The sequence below is a fragment of the Trachurus japonicus genome, chromosome 24 (assembly GCF_045865225.1).
Source record: "Trachurus japonicus isolate A0001 chromosome 24, Traja_1.0".
Classification (NCBI taxonomy): domain Eukaryota; kingdom Metazoa; phylum Chordata; class Actinopteri; order Carangiformes; family Carangidae; genus Trachurus; species Trachurus japonicus.
This window is the reverse complement of record NC_140930.1, coordinates 11221210-11240628: the sequence shown is the minus strand read 5'-3', so window position 1 is coordinate 11240628 and position 19419 is coordinate 11221210. Positions and strand designations below refer to the sequence as shown.

General features: G+C 41.3%; 1 protein-coding gene across 2 annotated transcripts in view; it reads right to left on the bottom strand.

Moving 5' to 3' along the window:
* fmn1 (formin 1) overlaps positions 1-19419 on the bottom strand; it is a 41488-nt gene that overhangs the window by 4007 nt on the left and 18062 nt on the right. For both annotated transcript variants that reach the window (XM_085771593.1, XM_085771594.1), the window contains 11 exons: positions 19042-19103; positions 17820-18478; positions 16196-16340; positions 15369-15456; positions 13414-13475; positions 13219-13307; positions 12225-12354; positions 11963-12109; positions 10734-10793; positions 8089-8209; positions 1719-1811 (listed from right to left, as the gene is read on the bottom strand). In XM_085771593.1, coding sequence (XP_085627719.1) covers positions 1719-1811; positions 8089-8209; positions 10734-10793; positions 11963-12109; positions 12225-12354; positions 13219-13307; positions 13414-13475; positions 15369-15456; positions 16196-16340; positions 17820-18478; positions 19042-19103 — 1656 coding nt within the window. The remainder of the gene's footprint in view (positions 1-1718; positions 1812-8088; positions 8210-10733; positions 10794-11962; positions 12110-12224; positions 12355-13218; positions 13308-13413; positions 13476-15368; positions 15457-16195; positions 16341-17819; positions 18479-19041; positions 19104-19419) is intronic.

The following is a 19419-nucleotide window of genomic DNA, read 5'->3' as shown; positions in this document are numbered from 1 at the left end:
TTGTGGGACTTTTAGAGCCCAGAAAAACAGCCACAACAGCAAATCATCACAGTTTTTACTTCAACCCAGACAATGCAACCTAGACCCACTCATTTATATATATTTATACTATTGCAATATTTATCTTTTAGTGTTAAAATTGTGATTCTTATCTTGAAAATGTACTGAAACATGAATTATTTTACATCTACTGCTTTTTTAATCTTAAAGCAGAAGTAAGCGATATTTTTGTGTTAATATAAGTCTTAAATAGTTATATCTTCCGACAGCAATCACTTACATAGAGTGTTTGGTCTGAAACACGGGTCTCTCAGTCCCTCTGCTCTGCTCTGAGCCGAGGAGAAAACATTTCTTGTATCCTACAAGTTTTATCCAATGAGGAGAGAGAACGGCATGAAGGGGCAGTCCTCTCTGTGTGTGCAGCCAAGGGATGCGCCTGAATGTGGTGACGTAGGGACGAGGACCAATAGATCCATGACGAGGGCGGGGGCTGCTAACTCCGTCGGCTGACCAGAAGTTATGGTGCGTTCAGGGCAACTCGTAACTCGTGTTTTTCCGACCTGTGAACTCGTACCAGTTCGATCTGGTGCGAGTTCACAGGTCGGAAGTTACGAGTGGCCGTCATAGTGACTTTCACAGGTAAAACAGGTCGGAAAAACACGAGTGGGTTGCCTGGAACGCTACAAAGTCGTAAGTCGTGACTTGAAGCTGTAATTTACGGTTTCAAAAGCCTGCCTGGAACGCAGCATTAGCCAAAACGACCGGATCGCTTACTTCTGCTTTAATAACTGACTTCACATGATCCCAGTGACAATAAAAAAGTTGACTTCCTGTCCAGTTCAGTTGGTTTGTAATGTTTTTACACCAAATTAAACAAAACTGGACAGAAGAGATGATAAAAACAACCTTTAACAGATATGTAGTATATGGACATTTGGATGGACAGTTGTGTCACTGCTCTTTCAGAGACATCTGAAGGTTTTTGCATGCGAGGCTCTTCTCTTCTGTTGCAGGACGCGTCGTGATGGCTCATAAATATATAAAATTCTTTCGGCATGATGAGCACGATGAGCCCCAGTCGGTTGAAAGAATATATTTTTGTAATGAAAGAGTCTCTGAGACCCAGAGCCTGTGTGTCTCAGGCAGGAGCCTCAGTCACTGCCAAATCTGTCTGATCCTTATCCGAGTGTCTAGCCTTGACTCTGAATCCGCCCTATCTCCCTCACACACACACACACAGATACCAAAGACACTGCATGGGAAAAGAACAGGGACATTTTCAGGGCAGTATGAGAATGAGGAGCACATTTATCTGACTACTGGAGACTATGGACTCATTTACTATAATGGAGAAAGTGAAAGTGAAGTGAAACTGGTTCAGAAGTCTGAACATACTGTATTGTTGTTTTTCAGTTTTTTCATTATTGAACTGAAGTAAACTCTGATGCCAGAACTGTCTACACACTCACAAAGATAATAAATAATACTTTAATCTCCTTATTTGAAATAATCACCAACAAAAATGTGAAAATCCTCAATGTAACTAGGATAAAACATCTGTCTGACCTGTTTATTTATGCTTTCCCATGTCAAACTAAATATAAGCACAACTTCCCTCCCTTGTTGCCAAGACAAAACACACATCTGCCCAAATGACTGACCTGCTTTAAGTCACACAGAGGTTTCTGACTCAACTGTTGTGTGATTGTTAAACTCACCGGTGAGGACAAAAGCCTCCATCTTGTCTTTGAACGGCTGCAGGTGTTCTTCAGGAGAGTCCGAACAAACTCTCTGTACGTCTTTCTCACATCCTGGAAGAGAGAAGCAGAAAAAACAATCGACTGTTAAACTGCTGTACTAGTGTCCAGGACTAGTAGCGAACCGAAAGTCGGCCGGAAGTGGAAAAATAATAAGAAGAAGAAAAAATCCACACAATAACAGTAGTGCAGTAGTCCTGCAAAATCAGTCAGCCTGTCTGTCTGTGTCAGTCAATCACAGACAGGGTTAGGACAGACATTTCCCAGGAAAGAGAAGATGTTTTGGACAAGTGAAACCTGAGAAATGGAGCGCAGAAAAACCACATCAAAAGAAAACGCAGCTGTCTCGTTCTGAATCATTATAAAACCTACAGAGAATAAAAGACAGTAGGAGTGAGACACTTGTCTGTCAAATATCCAGAACCTGAAAGAAAATTAGATAATTTAAAACTTCTTTTGAAGTTGAGAAATGATGTCACTTTAAACTAGAGACAGTTTGAATCTAAATGGCTTTTTTGCTCTTTAGGATCCACCTTGAGTTTTGATGTAATCTGTTCTATCAGTCGAAGCCACGAAGAAGTGTAAAATTTGTGAATGAACCTCTCCTTCGTTTTGCAGCCAGTAGCTTTAAATGTATAAGTGTAAGTAACCTTTTCGGAAACACTTTATAATAATAACACACTATTAAGCATTAGTTAAGCATTAAATACTGAATTCATCATTTATAACACATGAATACTCATTAGTATGTAGTTTATAAACACAGTTAAAAATGATTTACTGTACTCGGGGCGCCGAGTGGTGCAGTGGGTTAAGCAGGCGCCCCATTTATTGAGGCTATAGTCCTCGTGCTGGCGGCCCCGGTTCGAATCCCGCATCGGACGGCCCTTTCCTGCGTGTCATTCCCCTCTCTCTCTGCCTCCCCATTTCCTGTCTCTCTCAACTGTACTGTCAAATAAGTTCAAGTTTATTTGTCATATGCATTAAAAAGTACAATGTACAGTCAATGCATTGAAATGCAGTCTGCCCTGGCTCACTCTCAACCCTTAAAGGGATAGTTCAACATTTTGGCAAATTGGCCCATTGCCATAATCGCTATAGTCATAGCAGTAGGTTCATTACCTTTAATTGTAGGTGTAAGCTATTTTCAGTACGGCGGAGCGCAGCAGCTGGCTGCTCAGAGCTACGCTATGGAGGCTAACGGAATTTCTTGGTTTCCCTCATTAAACTCATCAAATTCAACATCCCAAAACTCCACAGCGCTTTTGTAGACAAGTTGTGACCTGCACAACCACCACGCTATGAGATAATGACGGAACGATACGAAACGGAGCCGTTTTCGAGGTAAATACAGGGTAAATACGGAGACTGCTTGCTGAAAAACTGTCCCTGAACGCAACGCGCATCAGCGGTTTTGTATGAATTTACCTCGAAAACGGCTCCGTTTCGTATCGTTCCGTCATTATCTCATAGCGTGGTGGTTGTGCAGGTCACAACTTGTCTACAAAAGCGCTGTGGAGTTTTGGGATGTTGAATTTGATGAGTTTAATGAGGGAAACCAAGAAATTCCGTTAGCCTCCATAGCGTAGCTCTGAGCAGCCAGCTGCTGCGCTCCGCCGTACTGAAAATAGCTTACACCTACAATTAAAGGTAATGAACCTACTGCTATGACTATAGCGATTATGGCAATGGGCCAATTTGCCAAAATGTTGAACTATCCCTTTAAAAGGTAAACAATGAAGAAAATAAAAACTAATGATAACAGTAGCTTCATACAGTATAAACAATGACAGTAAAAAAACAAACAAGCATGTACCATAAAAAACATCAATAAATAAGTCAAACAATCAATGATCTGCGACCTACACGTTCATTCATTCCTACATTCACAATCATTCACACTCAAAGGCATGAAAAAGCCAAAAAGAATATAGTAATATAGTAAATAAAGTTTTACCCATCATTGATAAGCACTAACTGTATTTATAAACTACATATTAATGAGTATTCATGCGTTATAAATGATGAATTCAGTATTTATTAATGCTTAACTAATGCTTAATAGTGTGTACTTATTATAACGTGTTACCACTTTTCTACACATTGAAATGTAGAAGTTGTAAAACCACAACAAGAGCAGAGAGAAGAAACTCAGAGAGAGAGAGGCGACAGAGTCCTGGGTTAAACTATCTCCACCTGTGCCCGAGCAGGAGGTTATCGGCACAACTTCCTGTTCAGATATCACTTATTGAGATTCACCCAGAGATGGCGACTGCTGACTCCACTCCCTCTCTCTCTCCCTCCCTCCCTCTGCTTCTCTCTCCCTCTCCCTCTCTTCCTCTGCCAGTCTGCGGCTCCACGTTGCTCTGCGTCCAATCAGTGGATCAGAGGAGCCAGTCTGCGGAGCCAGTCATAATAGACTAACCCTCCCCTCTCGCCCCCAACGCTCGATCAACATCTCCCAGATAAGATTACAAAAGAATACTGTTTTCATTCGGGATTTGTGTAAACTGTGGAGGCGGGTATCTCTCCTTCTCTCTCTCTCCCTCTCTCTCTGCATTGTGTGGCGAGCCCCTCTCTCGCTCTTTTGTCTGCCCGCCGGGCCTGACGACGAGAGTTTGCTTACTTCAGGCTGAAGAGGGTTTTAGAGCGTCACATAAACAAGAGCCGGCTGATGAGGAGGAGTGTGGTGCTGAAATTACACCAAACTGCGCTGAGGCGGTGGTTTGGTTTGGTTTGGTTTGGTTTGGTTTGGTTTGGTTTGGTCTCACGCTGAGGGAGACACAATCTCTTCAGGAGATCTTCAAGTGTTTGGGATCGGTCACATCAGAAGTCATCACAGTGTCACTGCAGTCGCCATGATGCACAGTTAATCTGCAGTCTTATTTCAGAGCAGTAGAAATGTGCCAAGACTGGAATCACTGAGGCCAGTGGCCGCCACAGGACATGAGGAGGTTGTGAGCACATTGGGAGGAAGAAATAATAATAATAATAATCAATATTTATGTGTAAAATCATGAAATGTATTTCATACCATATTTAAATCTTATTTTTCATGCTGATCTTTCAAATACCTGCCAGTCAATCATGTCATAAACTATAGTTAAGTAGCTTGTTTTACTGGCATTTAGCTACAAAAATGGACAAACCAAAGGAAATACCTGACTGGTGCAAATCTAATTATCATTATTACATTAATAAAAAGAAATATGGTGGTTAGAATAAAGGGTTTGTACCTGGACTTGGCAAAGAAAAGTTTGACAAAACCTGACTTATTATTATTATTATAGATATTAAAACCTGCTCTACCTTAATGAGTTCATATATGGTCAGCGAAATAAATAAATGTTTTATAGAATGAATATGAGTCATATTAATTATCAGATCATGAGGAATAGAGGAGTCTAACTTGACTTAACTTAAACAGTCTAAAAGTGGGAGTTTCATCTACAAGCTGTACGAGGCTGGACTTTAGCTCAAAGCTCAGTGCTTTAAGCAGCTCTGAGGATATTATGGTTCATTCTCAGGAGCATATAGTTAATATGAACATGTGCCTCAGACTTTAAGGCTTCAAACAAGCTAAACATTGAGATTTTTCGCTCTGTAACTGAACGTGACCTGCTCGAGAAAAATCCAGGTGATCACCAAAACGATGAGGATTTAATCCTGTGGGCACCATGAAAGTCTGTGGAGAACTATTTTTACACTTTAATGCTAAAATATCAAGTAATCCTCAAAAGTCCAGTATCAATCAATATGTAACTATAATTATCTAGAGAAAAAAAAACTTTAAAATCTGCATTATAATCGATAAGAGATAATTTTTCTATATTCCATATGAAACTATTTCATACATAAGATGTATAGAAGATAATAAAGCAGCTAACTAGAGATGGAAAATCAACTCCAAACTAATTAGGTTGAACTTTCTACAGTGATGAAGTTAAATTAATATGGAGTCTTTTTAATGACACAGTCTTGATGTCATTTCCCTGAAGAGCCAACATGGATGACTTAAGGGAACCTTATCTCTCCTTTTTAACTGTGTTGGGAGACGTTTGGTAGCGACCAAACAGAAAACACAGGGAGAGTGAAGAACGGCAGCAGCAGAGCTTCAAACCAGGCATGAGGGCGGTTCAAACAGGCAGAACAAAAGGGAACCTGCGACGGGGCGAGATCCAGATTGCACGGTGGTTTGGGTAGACGGGCCGATAAGACAAAGCTGTGTTGAGAGGTAAAGAAAGCAATCTGCGGCACACATCTGGGGGGGCCACACTGGAGCCCAGGTGATACAGGCCGAGCAGGTTAAGCATCCATGCATCTCTGCAGAGGTCCGTGCAGAGATACCGCAGATACCGCAGGTCTGGAGATTACATAAGTGGGAAGCTATGGTCTCTCCCCCGTGTGCTGGCGACATGGGCACAAAGGCACAAACGATGGGAGATCTGATGGGCACGAGGATTAGGAGCTGGATCTGAGAGGCGCCAGGCCTGTATCAGCAGCAGAGACTCCTGCTAGTCTCTCAGCACACGTGCGCGTAACAGAGTGTGTAGGAGGCCGTAAAAATGCATTTCAAACATGTTGTATATAGTGTATTAGTATTCATTTTTCTTATTTTGTTTCATTTTTACTTATTTACTAACTACAGGGTATATACAGGAATCTTGAAGTTAATTCTAATACCTTTTTAAGACTTTTTTCAATACCTTCTCAATATTTTTAATACCTCACCGCCACTTCAATCTGTAACCATTTACATCACAACAGTGATACTTTTAACGTAACAGTTTTAGTTTGTGATAAAGACTCTAGACCACTATGATACAACAGAATTCAAAATAGGCTGGGATACATTTTTATGTACTGGTTCATCTTTGTTTTTTGATAAAATTAATTAGATTAAGTTTATTTGTCCCCCATGGGGAAATTTGTCCGACTTTCACAATGTTTTTTAGGACTCAAACTCTTGGACAGCTAATTAAAAAAAAATACCCTCAAGATTTAAGACTTTATAAAGTCGTGAAAAGACTTTTTAATACTTTTTAAGGGTCTTAATTTTCCCAAAATTGATTTATCACCTTTTAATACTTTTCAAGACCCCGCGGACACCCTGAACTATTATCATTTTAGAATGTTATGAGTTGTGGGGCGCGAGGCAGTGGGCTTCTGTTGTCATGGGCTTCTGTTGCTATGGAGCAGTTACAGTAGCGACATGAACACAGAAAGTTGTCACCCTGTATCTCTCCGCCCCACAGGTAAAAAAGAGTTAGAAATAGTAATAATTGTTGTTTATCTTGGTTGTGTTGCTTGTTAAATGTGTGCGAGTGTTAGTTTTACCGTTTTTAACCGTAGTTTTTGCCGTGAGTGGAATTAATTAATGTTTAATGTTTCATTTGTTCATTCGTCGTGATGAACGTTATATGTAGAGTAGCCGTTGTAACTGTTTTCTTCATTTGTAACCGTTTATCGTAGTTGTTGTGTTGTTCTGTGATTATATTATATGTGTGAAATAAATGTTGACATGCAGTTACAGTAGCGACATGAACACAGAAAGTTGTCACTCTGTATCTCTCCGCCCTACAGAGGCGTAACATTTGCACAGCGCGGGGCAAAAAAAAAAACACATGTATACATAGGGATACACACAACAATGCGCTCGCTCAGTCACAATCGTATACATGTCAGCATTGTCCTCGGCGTGACTCGTCTGGTTCGACCGGCTGGCATGCCGAATGGCGTCATATGGGCACACTTAGGGAGAGAGAAGAGAGCAGTCAGGAAGAATAAGAAAGACGAGAGGAAATCTTTTGTTCTTGAGGGGCTTTCGCTGCGACTGGAGTCTGGTCAAAGAAGCAGGCCTTTAGTTTAGCCCCCCCCTAAGTATAAACAGTTCCTCGATGGCTGCTGGGGCCAGCGAAGGGAAACCAGGGTGGTGAGCTGTTGAAGTTTGGAAGGGAGGAGAGGGAAGAGGGAAGAAGGGGGAAGGGGAGGGGGAGGGGGAGGGGGGCTGGAGGGTGTCTGAGGAAAAACGATGCCAGACCGGGCCGAGGTTTTCGGTCTGGTCTGTGGGAGCCTCTCGAGAGCAGCACAAAAAATCACAGTGATAGAGTTACACAGGCATGGCTGAGGTTTTCAAACAAAAACACACAACAAAATGACCACAAGGCGAGGCTATTCCGGTCACGCAGTCACATGGATGTCGGGCCGCTCAGAGCACCGAGCTAATGGCTGGGATGGGGAGGGGAGAGGGGAGAGGGGGGAGGAGTGGGCCCAGAGTATTGGTATTCGTTTCTGGAAGAGAGAAAAACTTTGCAGCATCGACGTCACGTACTTGTTAGATCTCGTCCCAGCTGTCGCAGGTCTCTGCTGAGGTCGTCAAACTTCACCTGTGCCGCCAGGAAGACGTCCTGAGGGTCGGGGAGAGGGAACGCGCTCCTGTCTGAGCCGGCGTCCTGGTGGGAAACAGTCACGCAACAACATTAAAGCGTTAAACCAGGGAACCCTTCACCCGCACATCACACCATCAGTTTAATTTGACTTACAGAGGTCCTATGTTTTGGAATGGACTACCTCCTTCATTAAAGCAGAAGTAAGTGATATATTTGTGTTAATATAAGTCTTAAATAGTTCTATCTTCCGACAGCAATCACTTACATAGAGTGTTTGGTCTGAAACACGGGTCTGTCAGTCACTCTGCTCTGCTCTGAGCCGAGGAGAAAACATTTATCGTATCCTACAGTTTTTATCCAATGAGGAGAGAGAACGGCATGCAGGGCTGTGTGTGCAGCCAAGGGACGCCGTGAATGTGGTGACGTAGGAACGAGGACTGTTATGGTGCGTTCAAGGAAACTCGTAACTCGTGTTTTTCCGACCTGTGAAGTCGTACCAGTTCGATCTGGTACGAGTTCACGGGTCGGAAGTTACGAGTGGCCGTTATAGTGACTTTCACAGGTAAAACAGGTCGGAAAAACACGAGTGGGTTGCCTGGAACGCTACAAAGTCGTAAGTTGTGACTTGAAGCTGTAATTTACGGTTTCAAAAGCCTGCCTGGAACGCAGCATTAGCCAAAACGACCGGATCGCTTACTTCTGCTTTAAGATCCATTTCTTCTTATTTACTTTTTAAAAAGCAGTTAAAAATACATCTCAACTTCTCTTGAATTTCCCACTCTTTCCTCTCTCTTTCGCTCTCTCCATATCCCACATCCTCACTTTGTCTCTTTATGAGTTTAATTAATTAATTTCTTTTTGTACCTTATCTGTATTGTCTCTATTTGTTACCGAATCATTTTGCACTTTATCTCTTTGTTTTTTTCTCATTTCTGTTTATTTTGCTCATATAACATTAATTATGTATGCACTTTGTCTCTTTTTTTTCTCTATGTTTATTTGTTAGCCATTGAAATTTGTCCTGCTGTAATTTGTTATAGGGGTGGAACCTATGTACAAGCCGACCGGCTTCGTTCCCTCCTTGCACCATTGAAACTTGTGTGCTAAATAAATAAACTCAACTCAACTCAAAAGGAGATACTGTATTTGGACGAAGGAAACACAGTAAAGTGAAGAAAGCTTGACAAAAGCTTTTTCCATTCGTTATGCACATTAAAGGATAGTTTTACAAATAAATTACAAAAAGTCTGTGGTCAGGTGCACACATGGAAATTAAAAAAAAGGTTTTCCTTGCTGTAGTCGCTCCTCCTTGTTCATTACTGAGCTCAGGTCCAACAGCAACATGTTTCATCTGGTGTTCCTGTTTCCTGTTTCCCTGTGAGTTTCCCTTCTGGACTGTGACCCACCAACATAAAACACTGAGAAACTTGGTGCTGAGATCACCACAGAAGTTTCATTGTGCATGTATGAACCTGTTTGCTGTTTTAAGACGGACTAGAAAACATCCTTTCGGTATTGTCCAGATGTTGCTCTTTTTTGGCACCAGGTGGCAATTTGGTTATGTGACCAAGGACTTGTTTTGTCATTATGAATAAAATATGCTGTTAAATACGATCGTTTTGCTTGGGAAAGCCTTCATATTTAAAAATCAAGGAAAGCTTAATTTGAGATATTTTATACTGTTCATTAAACTGTGACTTGAAGCTGTAACTTACAGTTTCAAAAGCCTGCCTGGAACGCAGCATTAGCCAAAACGACCGGATCGCTTACTTCTGCTTTAAACATCATTATTTATTAACATAATACAAATAACAAGATACTGCCAAAAAACAAGAAAAATAGTGCAGAGATAAAAAAAAAAAAGAAAAAAGATGGGAAGTCCTTGCAATAACAAAAACTTGGGAGGAAGATTCAAGACACTTAATCTTTTACTTATTGAGTTATGATATTAATTTATGGTGCGTGTATAAGAAATATGTAGTATGCACATTCTGATTATTTTATGTCGTTAAATGTATGTTTTTTGTTTGTTTTCTGTCCTCCCTTACAGTATGTTTGTGATGTGGGTTGTATGTTACTGCCAAAAAAAAAGAAAAACATCCTTCAAATTCATGAGAAACAACATATAAGATCAATAACATAACAATAATCGTCATTAGGGATTCCTTGATTGATTGGCAGCCAAACATAACTGACTGATTCATTGATTGATTAATCTGTGTATATAGAGTGTATGGATGTATGCACACATTCTTCCTTCTGTATTATGTATACTTTATCTAATTTTTTCATGAGCCTATTCACTCAAAATGTATACTCCTCAAAACCAATCTTAATAATCTCAGAGACACACTGCGTTCTGCTGTGTGGTGTCGTTGGTTCAATACACGACCCACAACAGGCACCAAAACAAAAAAAACATGGCGGTTGTGAGAAGTTTTTACAAACTTTTTTACTAAACTCCATCTGCCGTTGAGCTGCAGTTAAAAAGCCAGGAAGTGAATATAATATTTTACTAACTACTACTTCCAAGGTCAACACTGAGTTTTTATAATCACTGTTTTTCTTTTTTTTTTTAAATCAATACCTTGTCCACATTGTGCAGGTAATACGACACCACAAAGTCCACCAGGCTGATACGATTGTCCTGGAAGGAAACAGAGCAACAAACTTCTTTCAGTATAAAGAACAAGTTAAAACCCAGCATCAACATATTGTCTCTGTTAAGAAAAAGACATGCATGCTGTCAATCAAATCACCTCTTCTACTGTAACTCGTGGCTCCCGGTTTTCACAAATAAGGAGCTGAACTCTAATGTCTTGTATTTTGCTTTTTTATTTAAAGCAGAAGTAAGCAATATTTTTGTGTTCATATAAGTCTTAAATAGTTATATCTTCCGACAGCAATCACTTACATAGAGTGTTTGGACCGAAACACGGGTCTGTCAGTCACTCTGCTCTGCTCTGAGCCGAGGAGAAAACTTTTATCGTATCCTACAAGTTTTATCCAATGAGGAGAGAGAACGGCATGAAGGGCTGTGTGTGCAGCCAAGGGATGCGCCTGAATATGGTGACATAGGGACGAGGACTGTTATGGTGCGTTCAAGGCAACTCGAACGCACCGCACGGCTCGTTTCCGACCCGTGAACTCGTACCAGTTTGATCTGGTACGAGTTCACGGGTCGGAAGTTACGAGTGGCCGTTATAGTGACTTTCACAGGTAAAACAGGTCGGAAAAACACGAGTGGGTTGCCTGGAACGCTACAAAGTCGTAAGTTGTGACTTGAAGCTGTAATTTACGGTTTCAAAAGCCTGCCTGGAACGCAGCATTAGCCAAAACGACCAGATCGCTTACTTCTGCTTTAACTGTGTCACAAATTCCCACCTGAGAGTTCAGAGGTGTGACACAGTCCTCTGCTGTTATTTACTCATGGACGCCCTGATGCCAGCTCCATCTCCACCTCTCTGTCATTGTCTGCAGCTACTGTAGGTTTTTATTTATTTAATATCTTTATTGTCCACAATGTGGAAATTTGTCTTTGGCTTCACCACTTACAGTACTCATAAGACCACATAAAATACAATACAATAACACACAATAAATAGCATAGCAAAAGAGTAAAAGAATAAAAGAGTAAAAGAGTAAAAAGGCGATATACATAGCTCCAAAGTGTCCTGAATTGCATTTATGAATTTAATATTGTGATCGCATGCGGTATGAATGATTTCTTAAAAATATTTTTCGCAGATGGGTTTATCTGGTATAGATTCCTTTCTTTTTCACATCAGACAGACACCACAGTGATGGAGTCCTCACCCTGCTCTTGACGTCCTTCAGCTTAGGCAGGATCTCCAGACCGAAGCCGTCGGCCTGACCTCTGGTCCTGTTGCCCCCGTTCATGTGGTTCCCCAGCGCCAGCACCAGCCCCATCACCTCCTTCACTCCGCCGCTCTCCAGCAGAGCCTCAAAAATAAAAACACACACACATGCAGAGTGACCATCAACATCTCAACAAATCTAAACAGATATCAACCTGTTCTACGTAAGGTGATGAGCAGCTTCACTCCTCCTCTCCTACCTCACAGACGGACGAGACTGTGACGAGTTTACGTTGGATGGACGCGATCCCGTCGATGAACGCCGACTGGAAGATGATGCAGTGAGCTCTTCCTGCGAAGTCCGGGATCTGAGAGAGTTCGTACAGAAACCTGCAGCACAACGGAGAGAAAACATCCCACAGAGTCACGATGAATGAGGAGATACTGGGTGGATGGGCTCAGGTCCACCTTAAAAGGGATAGTTCAATATTTTCGCAAATTGGCCCATTGGAATAATCCCTATAGTCATAGCAGTAGGTTCGTTACCTTTAATTGTCGGTGCAAGCTATTTTTAGAACAGCGGAGCAGAGCCATGAGCTGCTCAGAGCTACGCTACGGAGGCTCATGGGATTTCTTGGTTTCCCTCATCAAACTCATCAAATACACAATCCAACAACTCCAAAATGTTCTCGTGGACAAGTTGTGACCTGCACATTCACCGCGCTATGAGATTTTTTTTTCTCTGCCCCTCTCCCTCCCTTACAGTAAGTGAGATAATTACCATCCTGATTGCCGTTATTACATAGTATTACATTAATATTATTGGGTCATATTGATATAACTATCACATTACTATACCTTCTAAATGCATAGGTACATCGATGCTATTACTACACTATTACTAGTATCATTTAACATTTTTATTATGGTGATGGTTATCATTATCATTATTACTATTATTATCATATACTTACTCAGATATACATAATATCAGATATACTGTATATAAGATTAACTTACATTAGAGCATCAGAAGCACAAATATACACAAGCATATACAGAACCCCTAACATAATTTTATTTATATATAAATATACATTCATACACACACTCTATCATGTTTTGTGTTCAAAGTATCTTCTATGCCACTTCTGTTTTTGCACTTATAAAGAAAAAGAATAAAACAAATCTACAAAAAAAAAGTGAACTGAAAACAAACAAAACATACAAATGAAAAACACTGGAAATACTGACTGTTCAGGTTTGTCCAGGAGTTTAACGTCCTCCTCCTCTGACGTCTCGTAGTGTCTCTTGATCTTCTCCAGCTCCTCAGGCTGAGCTCTCTGACAACAACACGTTACAGAAACAGGTTCATAATCGTTGCCGTGGCTCCGATCCCGCTCCTTTTTGACAGATCGTCACCACAGTGAAGTGTGCGGTCATACTTACATTTTCATACAGCGCTTCAATAGTCTCCAGGTCCACCACAGCGTGGTCCACAGTCAGTACAGCTGGAAGTCAGATGGTGACAGAACAAAGACGAGGCCTTCAAGTACTGATCCAAAATATTCCTTTAGTAAAACAACCTGACACAGCACTGAGCAGAAAAAAGGAAAGACGACGACCACTAGCTAGAGGCCAGTTTTACTTTGGAGGTGATTTACAGACTGTTTTTCTTGTTTCATCCTTCATAGAGCACAAACAATTATTTTTAGCCAAAGTGGCTCCAGAGATGGCAACGTCGCGTTCAGTGCAACACTTTAAATGTCTCATCATCTGTTTGGTTGTATAACAGTGAATGAAGGAATGTGTAAAACAGACTAAACAAAAAACAAGTTCTGTTTGTTTTTCATTTATTGGGATTATTGATTGTTTTGTTTTTTTTTACTTTGTTTTGCATTTACCCTTTTATGAGGCCTATGACTTTGGTGATCTACTGACTTTTCCTGTCGCATCGTCATGAAGTTCAATTTTAAATACAATATCACATCATAATTCATGTGCGACTTGGTGCAAATGTTCATTTTTAATGTTCCCAATACTTACAACATATGACCTTGAACCTACAAAACTACCAGTAGCATGGCTGTCGAGTCTGAGTCCTTGTCCTGTAAAACTAACCAACTAAACTCTCCGTCACATGTTATTAATAACCAAATCTAAAGGATCTTCAATTAAATGTGTCAATAAGTTGTTGTGTTATATTATAATCTAATTAAATTGACGTATAAATGGAAACAATGCAGTGTTCAACAGGATTTAATGGGAATGTGTGAGACTATACTAACAGCGGCTGAAGCCCTGTCTCTGATGTTTCTGGCTCTGGTTTAATAATATAAAAAAAACAAAAACAAATAAAAAGCAAAGAGAAAACAAAGTTCAGATCCCAGAGAAACATGAACATGAGCACCGACACCGTCCTCTCTCCGGGGAACTCCTCTCCACCGTTGGCTCTACAAAGATTTTCGATGTGTTTGGGATTAGCAATGCAGATTGCGACTCTGTAACCGTCTTGCTGACATTGTGGTGAGTGTTTCAGCCTTTAATCCTACTTTAAATTCGCCAGCATCTCATATTCAGAGTGAAATACAGGGTAAGTTCAGTGTGACGCCGGGGTTAAGGTTAAACAAGGGCGATGTTCAGGGAGCTGCGGTGAACTCAACGTTTACACACAGGTTCAAACTCCCAGACAGACGGGGGATAACACTCGTCTAGTGATTTACTGTAATCCCCCTCTTTTATAAAACAGATAAGATGATGTGTGTTTGATGATATACACACTGAGGTTTCAATGGTCAATCTCATGATAGTTGAAATACTGAAAGTAAATATGAGAAAGAAGTGGGGATTTAAAAAAAAAAAGAAGAAAAAAGAAAGAAAATGGCTTCACAGCTACAGTAGAAACAGCTGGAACAACCTCTGTCCTGAAAATTCATGTTACACCTCAAACCTAAAGAAATTGTAGCATTTATCACTATGCAATCAAACAATTAATCAAGAAAATGATTGGTAGAATAATTGATAATGGAAATAATGGTTAGTTGGAGTCCAAACGGGTCACATGATGAATAGGTTTAGTGTATTTTGAGGTTTGAAACTGGCTGTATTTGTAGGCTATTGTGCTCCAAAAGGACTTCTATTCTAATGGATTACAATAGATAGTGTAACTTTAATAGCTGTTCTTTTTTAACACATACACTTAAGATGTGTTGGATGTTTTTTATGCCTTGGATATAAGAAAACACATCTTTTTTCAGGTGTTTTATGGTTAAAATGACAAACAAATATAAACGACACATTGCGCCAATCCATATAAAGGTTCTTCATTATATTACCAGATCACATCCCACAGTCTTTTCAGTGGCTCCACATTCAGGCCCAGTTGCTGGATGAATGAAACTCACCTTGTTGTATATCTTTCATCTCCAGGTGGAGGCTTGAGATGAGGATGCCCACAGCCTGAGAGCGCTTACCGTCCAGCAGCTTAATGATCTAAAACACACACATGCACACACACACACAGTGTTACCATGGTCACCTTGCCACTAGAAACCATTAGTGGGTCATTAGTCGAGTCTATTGTGTGGCGATGGAGCAAAAAAAAAAACACACCAAGGTCATAATGGGATTGCATGGGGTGCATTAGCTCGTCATGCATTAGTGACCACAGTTGACACAACTCAGGTTACTGGATAAACACAGTAAAGAGCTACAGATAACAAACATATTAGCTCCTATTTTGTGTCTTTTAATGTAATTTCTTGCTCTGAAGTGTTTCAATATATCCTCATGTCTTATGTTGTGTGTTTTAAATTACATTTGTGATGAAGAGATGCTACAGAAATAATCTTGTAGCACAACACTTGTAGCATTTACATCTTTCCTGCAGGTAAAACAATCAAATTACAGGATTTGAGAGGAAGTGGCAGATCAGAAACAAAACAGAGGTAAAATATACGTCTAACACAAAGAGACAAGAGAGAAAAATCATATAAAATAGCTTTAATACAATACTTGTGTCAGGGTTTATATTAATTGTGATCTGGCGAGTATAAAAACAATGGCTTTAACGCCCTCAAGTGGACAAAAGTCATATTGCATCTCAATCTCCTGCATTAGGAACCGCCACTCCCTCTGTCCTCTTCAATGATAATCTGCTGCTTCAGAAAACATTTCCATAAGATGAGGAAAGCTGTTTAGTATGAAGTAATAGTTTTATTCTCCATCTTACCTTCCTGACTTTGGCTTTCTTCTCGTAAGCCTCCGACAGCGGCTTCCTCTTGGTCTGTGTGGTGGTTTTGGCGAAGAGATCCTCAAACTCTGGGGTGTTTATTATGTTTGTTTCCTCTAAAATGTTCCACAGTGTGTTGTTGTTGCTATGGGAGACAAAAGCATCAGTTTATTTCAGCCTCTGTTTTTAACTCAGAGCTCTTAACAATCAGATAAACAATCAAAATGCAATTCTGACATCCCCATACCGTACTAATGATGCAGATGACGTCTCATCATTTAAACATTAGTTGAACATTTCACAACATATAATTCAGGTAATTTTTCAACATTAGCACTCACATGTTTTATGTATTTTCTATTCTATTTTTTTTGTTAGAGATCCATAGCCTACATGCTTTATCAGGCCCTTTAAAAATGACATTTTGGTTGTAGGATCTTTGAATAGGGTTAATTTTATATAATTAAATCTAAAAAGAAACAGCATCACCCTTTGTGAAAGCAATACATTTCCATATAGTTAAAGGGACAGTTCAGTTTTGGCAAATTGGCCCATTGCCATAATCCCTATAGTCATAGCAGTAGGTTCGTTACCTTAAATTGTCGGTGCAAGCTATTTTTTAGAGCAGCAGAGCAGAGCCGCGAGCTGCTCAGAGCTACGCTACCGAGGCTCATGGGATTTCTTGGTTTCCCTCATCAAACTCATCAAATACACAATCCAACAACTCCACAACGCTCTGGTGGACAAGTTGTGAGCTGCACATTCACCACGCTATGAGATAATAACGAAACGTCACGAGACGGAGTTGTTTTAGAGGTAAATTCATGCAAAACCACTGATGTGCGTTGCCTTCAGGGGCAGTTTTTCGACAAGCAGTCTCTGCATTTAACCGTGGTGTTTGTATATAACTAACTATTTATTGTACTACTTAATTATTCTTTAGATTATATGCTTTTCTTGCTTTTATTATCTGCTTTTACTGCCTACTGTTGTAACACCTGAATTTCCCCCCAGGGATTAAAGCAGAAGTAAGCGATCCGGTCGTTTTGGCTAATGCTGCGTTCCAGGCAGGCTTTTGAAACCGTAAATTACAGCTTCAAGTCACAACTTACGACTTTGTAGCGTTCCAGGCAACCCACTTGTGTTTTTCCGACCTGTTTTACCTGTGAAAGTCACTATAACGGCCACTCGTAACTTCCGACCCGTGAAGTCGTACCAGATCGAACTGGTACGACTTCACAGGTCGGAAAAACACGAGTTACGGGTTGCCTTGAACGCACCATAACGTCTTGTCAGTCGATGGAGTTAGCAGCCCCCGCCCTCGTCATGGATCTATTGGTCTTCGTCCCTACGTCACCACATTCAGGCGCATCCCTTGGCTGCACACACAGCCCTTCATGCCGTTCTCTCTCCTCATTGGATAAAACTTGTCGGATACAAGGAAAGTTTTCTCCTCGGCTCAGAGCAGAGCAGAGTGACTGACAGACCCGTGTTTCGGTCCAAACACTCTATGTAAGTGATTGCTGTCGGAAGATATAACTATTTAAGACTTATATTAACACAAAAATATCGCTTACTTCTGCTTTAATAAAGTATTGTTATCATTATTGTTATCATAACCTACTTGTTGTCCTGGACCTGGATCCTGGTCCAGTACAGAGGCTTCATGGGTCGGGACGGCGCCACCAGGGGTTTCCTGGGAGGTTTGTCCAAGAAGAAGCTCCCACCTGGAGGAGGAGGAGGTGGGGGAGCCAAGCCCGGCATGGATGGAGGAGGAGGAGGAGGAGGAGGTGGAGGTGGGGGAGGCCCATTCGCTGGTGTTGACAGACAGGGTGGAGGAGGAGGAGGAGGAGGAGGAGGAGGAGGGAGACTGTCTGGATTAATTAGTAGCGTTTGCTGTGGAGGTAGTGCTGCTCCAGGAGGAGGAGATGAAGAGGAGGAGGCCGTATCGTCCCTCTGGCTGCCCGGGCCGAGGCCGACGGAAGCCAGGTCCAGCTTTTTAGGGGCGACCCTCTGCTGCTGTGGACTGGTGCACGTCATCCTCCCCGTCCCCTCCTCTCCGTCCTCTGGGGTCTTGACGAACGTCTCTCTGTCCGTCTGGACGCAGACGGTGCGGGAAGATGATCTGTGCACGGAGTCGTCTCCAGTGGACACGGCGACATCTCGGAGCTGCCCTCGACGCGGGGTCCCGGTCTGGGACAGTCTGGCCTGCAGCTCGGCCACACGGGCGACGATGTCCTCGTTTTCCACCCGGAGTCTGGAGAGTTCCCGTCCATAGTCGTCCTGAAAGTAGCAACTGGTTTAGAAACTCAGCCTCACTTTATGAAACCACAGATACAGGCTTGAATTTCTAGAGTTAAAAAAAACACAGAAAATCTTATAGCATCTCTAAATACAAGTCTGTAATACTGGATTCATTTCAGAAAAATAAGTGTTTTTGTTACTAATTGAAGGGAAAATAAAAAACATCAATTTAAAAAGCTTAATTAAAATCCAGGTCATTAAGCACGTACGTTGTATTACTGGAAAATGAATTCTTTATGCTGAATTTCCTGCTCGCCTGTTAAATGTCTGGACTAACAGATGCCAATTTTTCTTTCAGTAATGAAATGCATTGGAAATGTACCAGTTGAACACTCCCCCTGTTTGAATTAACGCCACATCACTATTTCAGGTCTATTTCCGTGAATTTAAAAAATATTAGTGAATAATTTAAATTAGTTATTATAAAATTGTGGACCAGAAAAATAAAACATACTTGATATCTAACCCATTTCCCAGTTGTGACTCTATTTGCTACCTGAATCTCATGTGGAAACTGCTTGTGAAATCTGCTTCGTACTGACCTGTAACTTCTCCAGCTCCTCTTTGCATTCTCTCTTCAGCTGCAGCAGCGCAGCCTGATGCTCTGAGTAGGAGAAAAAAAACAAACAAACGGCTTTGTGTTGGTTCCTGCACCACAACACATGTTCATTATTACAGCTGTGGTGCCCGCCGGCGCTTTCTTTACCTCGGCGGACACGTTAACGATGTGGCCCGGGTGCAGGCCGCAGACAAACAAATTACAGCGACCGTGAGACACTTGAGAGCTGGAACTAATTTCGCAGAACAAATCGAGTGTTTTACCACAGCGGCCGAGGCTGAGGGGTGTGTGAGGACACGCTGGGTCAAAAACAGTGTGAAGTGACTTCATCAGGTGAAGGCAGAAGAGCTTAATGACTGCA